The 8,022-nt window shown below is 37.7% G+C and overlaps 1 protein-coding gene across 2 annotated transcripts; it reads left to right on the top strand.

Moving 5' to 3' along the window:
• Positions 1 to 4,822: 4,822 nt before the first annotated feature.
• Positions 4,823 to 7,821, top strand: LOC117337054 (acyl-coenzyme A thioesterase 8-like; the record flags this gene model as incomplete). Of its 2 annotated transcripts, XM_033897836.1 has the most annotated exon segments (4): positions 4,823 to 4,899; positions 5,166 to 5,323; positions 7,029 to 7,174; positions 7,596 to 7,821. In XM_033897836.1, coding segments are annotated over 3 exon segments (458 nt in total), but the record flags the coding sequence as incomplete, so codon positions are not given.
• Between the last annotated feature and the right edge of the window lie 201 nt (positions 7,822 to 8,022).

Below are 8,022 nucleotides of genomic sequence, written 5' to 3'. Positions count from 1 at the left end.
AAGAAGTGCTGAAATATATGTGTCAAAATTCTATACTAACTCTGAAAGTTTTTAGAATTGTATGGGTGAGAATGCTGAAGAGTGAGACACTGGTTAGTTTTTGTTTGTAAGAAATCCTTGTAGCAACAATATCTAATCTATCTTGTCCAAGGTAAACACTGATTTTAGACAATAAACATTCCTTAGAAATATTAGTGGTCTTTTTTGTGCCTCACTAGACACTTTTAAGTAAGTGTAGCATATCATCCCATCGCTGTAACTGATTGTAGAGGAAATCCCTTGGCAGTGCCGTTCTAGATAGCGTCCGGCACCTGTCACAATACCCGAGTTTCAATAAAGTTATTGTGGGTTATCGAGAAATACAATTCAACCCCAATCCTTTGTTTCGGACTTCTGTATTCAAAATCATTAACATAGGGTAATCGTATCAGTTCACAGGAACAGCACACACAATCACTCTCACCAATATAGGGTAAAAATCCCTCTCTTACAATTCAGTACAATCCCATATATCAATACCTAGGCATCTCAAAAACAAACTCTCCACACTTCTCTCTCACTCATCTTTATAGCTCAGGCTGCAGACGCAAAAGGAGCGATTAGCTTTTTTGCAAGAGGAAAAGGAACGACCAGCTTTCGTCATCCATCTGTTGTTTGTCCTGCATCAACTTCTCCCTTAAAACTACTTCTTAATACCATAAGAGCTTATACTGCCAGGGCCTGTAGCATACTGTGCTGAAGGGCTACCAAGGTTGTTCAAATGAATGACTTTACCTATTAACAAGGTCAAGTGTGCTATGAAATGTTTCAACAACTTCTCAATAACCACGAGTCCCAGTGACCTTAATATTAGGCCTTTAGCATGCTGGGATAACAGGATACCAAGTTTGTTCAAATGAATGATCTTGACCTATTTTCAAAATCACAGGGATCAGATGTGCCTAGATCTTAATGACTTCTTCTCGACAACAAAGAGGTAAGGATCATGACATTGGGCCAGTAGCATCCCGGGATGTTTGTTCAAGTTTGTGTGGAACTCAATGTCACAAATGTCAGATGTGTTCAATAAAGTACATTTAATTGCTTTATATAAATAAGCAAGAGAACTGCGTTTATGATTTGGGACGGGGATATGCTGGGTTAAATGCATAATGTTCTCACATATTGAAATGAGGAGGTATTTAGCCATGAACTGCAATGATGTCAAGAAAGGAGAGAAATGTTTCATACCACAGTAATAAAGATGAGATGACCTTGGCAATAGGTTAAAGGTCAGCTATAGTGATTATATTCAAACTGTGACAGCATGATGTAATGAAAGTTTATAAATATATTTTTTCAAATCAAAACTTTAAGGTAACCATCGCAACAAAAATGGAATGACTTGTGGTTAAAATGCCACTTGATGCGTCATATATTGAGATGTCCAAATAGGCACAGGGGCTTGGTATGTTGTTATCGCCCAGGATGAAAAATGAACCCCAGGGTCCGACCCCTAGATCACTTAATTATTATTGACAAGCGTTTTAGAGTCAGACCCTGTGATTCATTTTTCATTCTGGGTCAGAGGAATGTGTCAACTCTACTCCAACAATGTTAGAGGTTTTACACGGCGAGATACTTTTGACTAGCGCGTGTCGCAGTCGGCAAAATAATATCCGATAGAAAAAGAGCCGACCAGCGGCCTCTTATGTTATAGGAGTGGTGTTAACTCCTGTGTATATGGCCTGTACCGCGCGTCTTGATACTGGAGCATCATGGTTATTACGTTGCTATATAGGTCTGAGCACAGGTGCCTGACTCGTTTTATAAAATAATAACATATAGAGTACATATAAATTCTCAGACTGTGGTCTGAGGTGTGTCACGGGTTGACGCTCCCTACCCATGGCGGTTTGTGTTTCTCGGGAACGGGTTAGAAACGGACCTGTCTGTACTGTCGTAGTTGTGTCCAGGGGCAAGACTCTTTACTCTTATTGCTCTGGATGGCATGTGATGGGCCTCCTGTATGTTGTTTATTGAGGTCGTCACCAACTACTACAAGGAGACCCCCATCTCAAAATGACACTGGCTGTTCCAAACAAACAAATAAATATCAAATTTATTTTGACATCACAAAAAAAAGTTTTACCGGATAAAAATACCACATTGATCAATGTACTTCCCATATCAGCATATGGAGTTATATCACTGATGAAATTGACGATTTTGTGCTTATTTCCACAAGCTATATATATGTTCTGTCGGGAAAAGTCGCATACTCAGGCCTGTGGTCGCATATGGCTTTGGAATGCGATAACACTGTTACAGGATAAATATAAGAGGGAAACATAAATTTAAAACAGAAAAAGATTAATTTAAAACAGAAAAAGATTAAGTATTCTTTGGAAATTTATTGTCTTATAACTCACGACAGGATTGCAGACAAATTATCATTATATTGTTCAATTTAACTACAATCCTGTTATATTTAATCAACAGAGGAAAATGACGTGTATTTAACATTAGTCTTGTCCCTAGGGCTGGTTGTATACCTACTCACTGTGTATCTTGCATTAGCTGAAGCGATAAAGTTGAAGTGGGCGTCTTTGTTGATGATAAAATTTCGTAGATTTCCCCTATAAAATATTGTTCTTGCAAGTTAATACTATTTGTGTGTATATATAAGAGTTCCACCTTTACTATGTATTAACGATAGAGCCTTGATTACGATTCAAATGTTTTGACGAAAAAATGTATCGCCTAATGCAATCCAAATGTCACTGGTGATCATGTTGTGTCATACAATCTGTGTCAAAATTAATTAGTTTATGCTTTTTATTGACGGAAGACATTTTATATAACAATAACATTATCAGACGCAAGTTTGAAGCCTGTCTGCGTTGTTTTAGCTGAGATATTGTCAAAACAATCAAAAAGCCGGTGTACGGCAAATTGTTAAAATTTGTACGGCGTTTTGCAACAATCTCATAAAATACTGTACGGCGTTTTGCAGAATTATCAAACTTTTTATTTCTTTCTCATTCCAAATAATTATGCAATATGGGGAGGAGTTTTATTTGTATGTATTTTTCAGGACAGAAGCCGATATTTCCGGAAATAATACAGCCCATTGTGGACGAACATGGCGATATAATAAAATGTCAATTACGGTCCTAAAGTTAAACACCTAAAAATCTTTGTAGATCCAACGGTTTATGATAACATTATGCTGGTGTTGCGGGATATGCCAACTTGTTGTAACCCCGTTCTATATCATAGTTATTCAAAGTGATTACCGTACTTTGAGATATTTCGGCTGTGATCATATTTTAGTTGATTTGGTGCCTGGCATGAGAACGCCAAACATTAACATACCAAAATAAAACGTCGTCAGTATCAAAAATGCCAAAAAAAAACCCGTTTTCTGGCTCGGGGTCTAAATAAGGGATCAATTTTACGCTCATCATGTCTATAATACACCACTTCCTCACGTTGTATATAATGGTGATCTGTATTTTAATCAGATTGCAACAGCTACATTCTTTGCATATGTAACAATTTATCTCACTCGTTTATGAATGTTTATAAATCTTAATACCATATGACCACTTTCGATTTCGCACATTCGTTCAACATACCGGTAAATACTTTCCTCTGACCAAGGTAACTGAGAATATTCAATACTTTGATATCTAAAATACACTACTAAAAGTATCATAGGCTGTCCTTTTGTCCTTAATTGTTTGAACAGAAACATAAATTTAAGATGAATATCAACTGACCATCTTGAATAATAATAATTGTGTGTACACAACTATGGAAATTCAGTGAAATCTATACATCCCGAATCTTCACGTAAAGCATTCCCTCTTGCAGTTTCTAAGAAATAGCGAAAACAAAGGATTTAAAAAGTTGATATCGTTGAAACCAACAGGCGACCATCTTCCATTTTAACATAAAGGTTCTTGATCTATAGTTGTGCTAGCTTTATTTCGCGACTGCTTGGACTACAAAATGGCATTCAGGTACCCATTTTCGGTTTCACAGCTTGCCATTACTATTTCTCAATAAGCATTCGATGGATCTCACTTTTAAATTTTATTTGAAGAATATAGAACAGCAGAAATATCAAGGGATGAATCCATCTGAAAAATGAAGTATTTGAAAGTGAAAGTGAAATATGAAAAGTTGCAAGTTTGGTAATAAGGATACAAAATACGAAACGCCAACCTCCACAGTGTCGCATACGTAAAGCAGTATAGTGGTATTGTTAATCTCTAAATTCACACTTAGAAATTGCGTGGGTTTTTTTTTGTTTTTTTTGTTGTTGTTTTGTTTTTATTATTTTCATTGCATTATACACCGATGTTGTGAGAGAAAAACGTGGTTATACTTTTGTTTAATTCATGAACCTAGCAATATACCGTATACCCAAACTGCAGTAGGCGGTACACCAAATTTCTGTCAGTGAGGCAATATGCCGTACACCGGCTTTTTTTTTTTATTGTTTTGACAATATCTCAGTTAAAACACCACAGATAGGCTTCAAACTTGCGTCTGATAATATTATTGTTATATGCAATGTCTTCCGTCAATAAAAAGCACAAACTAATTAATTTTGACACAGATTGTATGACACAACATGATCACCAGTCAAGAACAATATTTTATAGGGGAAATCTATGAAATTTTATCATCAACAAAGACGCCCGCTTCAACTTTATCGCTTCAGCTAATGCAATATCCGGTGGCGATGCATTGGAGATGATACACAGTGGTGAAATAAGTCAAATGAAAAGTGTTCCGACGGAACATAACTGACCAATGAAATTATCGATACTAAAAATAGCATGGGAAACTACCACCAGCAAATAAATACACGTGACAATGTCTGCTCAGATTTACGACAGGATTGGTGTAAGTAAGCTAAACAGTCTAGCTAATATCTGCTATTTTCACACACTTCACAATATACGGTACATGTACAGTAACGTCATACATGTACTGTAGTTATTTTATTTCATTTACAAGGCCTAAGATTATGAAATAGTTATTACGTATGTACAAGTACAGCACGGATTCAGCTCTGACCGACGATAAGATACCACTTCATGTCAATAAATAGGACACCGGCAAAGTGTTTACTCATAGGCCTAATATTGATTGCCATCATGTCTTCACAGAATTGATAAAAGTGGGAAGCGGGGCGATAAAAAGGGACGACACCATTTGTTACTGCATAACAAACCAATACGATGGCAGTGGAGTCTGGGGAGAACCTAGCTAGCGAACTCATACGCTCCTTTCTGACGCTTGAGAAAATAGATGTGAATATATTCCGGTAAGTACTGTTATGAATGTAAAAAAAACATAGTTTTCCTGGTGTAAACCATTAGTCCAGTAAGACAGTGGTCCGGGGTTGGATTCCTGATGTAAAGTATTAGTCCAGTAAGAGAGTGGTCCGGGGTTTGATTCCTGGTGTAGAGCATTAGTCCAGTAAGACAGTGGTCCGTAGTTTGATTTCTGATGTAAAGTATTAGTCCAGTAAGACAGTGGTCCGGGGTTTGATTCCTGGTGTAGAGCATTAGTCCAGTAAGACAGTGGTCCGGGATTGGATTCCTAGTGTAGAGCATTAGTTCAGTAAGACAGTGGTCCGGGGTTAAGTAAGACAGTGGTCCGGGATTGGATTCCTGGTGTAGAGCATTAGTTCAGTAAGACAGTGGTCCGGGGTTTGATTCCTGGTGTAGAGCATTAGTCCAGTAAGACAGTGGTCCGGGGTTGGATTCCTGGTGTAGAGCATTAGTCCAGTAAGACAGAGGTCCGGGGTTGGATTCCTGGTGTAGAGCATTAGTCCAGTAAGACAGTGATCCGGGGTTGGATTCCTGGTGTAGAGCATTAGTCCAGTAAGAGAGTGGTCCGGGGTTGGATTCCTGATGTAGAGTATTAGTCCAGTAACACAGTGGTCCGTAGTTTGATTTCTGATGTAAAGTATTAGTCCAGTAAGACAGTGGTCAGGGGTTTGATCCCCGGTGTAGAGCATTAGTCCACTAAGACAGTGGTCTGGGGTTGGATTCTTGGTGTAGAGTATAAGTCCAGTAAGACAGTGGTCCGGGGTTGGATTCCTGGTGTAGAGCATTTGTCCAGTAAGACAGTGGTCCGGGGTTGGATTCCTGGTGTAGAGCATTAGTCCAGTAAGACAGTGGTCCGGGGTTGGATTCCTGGCGTGCGCTGTCCGTAAACTTTTCACATTTCAATCTTCTTCTCAAGTTCCACCAGTAGGATTAAGCTGAAACTTGCCATTGGTGCAATTGAGCTGGAAATTGGTGAGGATGTCGAGGAAGGCGAGCCAACATAGTGTTGTTATTTTTTTGGCCTCGTAAAAACTTTGACATGGCAGCAATGGCGGCCATTTTGTAACATGATTGCGCAATCATGGTTTTCCTGAACAACACCTATTTCAAACTTCTTCTCAAATTCCACCGGTGGGATTCAGCTCTTACTTACCAGAAATGATCCTGAGATGGTCCTTACCAAGTGTTGTTATTTATTGGGTCAGTCAGAAATCCAAGATGGCCACCATGGCCAACAGTGCCACTATATACTTGCTACAGAGAATACATACTACAATAATATAAGGGTTTTAATTTAGAGTCAGATGACCGTTAAGGCCCCTGGGCCTCTTGTTATATATATAGTTTAATTTTCATGAGTGATAGAGATGTTTGATATTACAGAGCATGAATTCCAGGGAACACAACAGGAAATTTGTAACAGATGTTAATATAAATATGTAAGACAAGTATGTTACACACTTGATGGTCCTGTGAATGTAAACTCAATATATATAATATTATATCAGTGCATAATTATCATATGCCTGTTCGATATACCAGTTTTACAGCAACTTCCCTATAAATGAATGGAAACAGATGTTAAATACATACCATATGCATGTATGATATGTATGTTTTATATGTACAGTCCCTAGTGAATGGGAAGTTGATTGTTTTTAAAATTTTATATTATATGCATGCTTGATGTTTCAGAGCTTCCCCTATAAATCTCTGGAAGCCTATCGCTGGACGATTTGTGTTTGGAGGACAGGTGGTAGGTCAAGCCCTGGTGGCCGCATCTAAAACTGTGACTGAAGATCATCATGCCCACAGTCTACATTGCTACTTTCTCAGGGGAGGTAAGAATGTTTATAAGGAAATATAGGTGAACCAGTAACCAGAAACATCAATTAAATAAATATTGACACACACGATTGATTTAGTATAAAAATGATGCAAGATCAATTTTGCAAAACTGTTTTTAAAAAAATTCCAAAAGTTATGCAACACTATAGCTGGTACAATATAATAATTATATTATATTATGGCATGCATGACTAGCTTATAGAGATAAATTTACTTAGATGGATCAGTTGAGCAGAAGACTAGTTAGTCTGAGGTCACAGGTTCAGTGCCTGTTGGAGGCATTGATATAAATATTTATATACATATACATTTTCAACCACTATAGGTGGATGCATATATATATGTAGACTGAAATATTACTAGTCTTGCGACATGTAGAATTAGGAATATGAGCTTTCTCTTTGTGGTGTATAGGTAATCCTAATCGACCAATTCTGTACCATGTGGACCGCACACGAGACGGTCAGACTTATTCATCACGTAACATCAAGGCTACTCAGGAAGGTGTCCCAATCTTCACTATGCAGGCCTCTTACAAGACAGAGGAAGTAGATGAGCTACAACACCAGTTTACCATGCCATCCGTCCCTGGGCCTGAAGAACTCAAAGATTCTGAAGACTTCCTGAGATCACAGCTCAAGTAAGATAGTATAAGTGTTTAAAACACTGAAGCATTCAAGATAAAGTTTATGTGTCTTTTAAACATTGAAAAATTCAAGATAAAGATTGTGATCTAAACATTGCAATATACAAGATAAAAATATGTGTCCTAAACATCAAAACATTCAAGATAAAGGTTATGTGTTTTGAACATTGAAACATTCAATTTATAAAAGAAAAA

The sequence above is a fragment of the Pecten maximus genome, chromosome 11 (assembly GCF_902652985.1).
Source record: "Pecten maximus chromosome 11, xPecMax1.1, whole genome shotgun sequence".
NCBI classification, from domain to species: domain Eukaryota; kingdom Metazoa; phylum Mollusca; class Bivalvia; order Pectinida; family Pectinidae; genus Pecten; species Pecten maximus.
The sequence above is the reverse complement of the archived record's forward strand: the minus strand, read 5'-3'. Positions and strand labels throughout refer to the sequence as shown.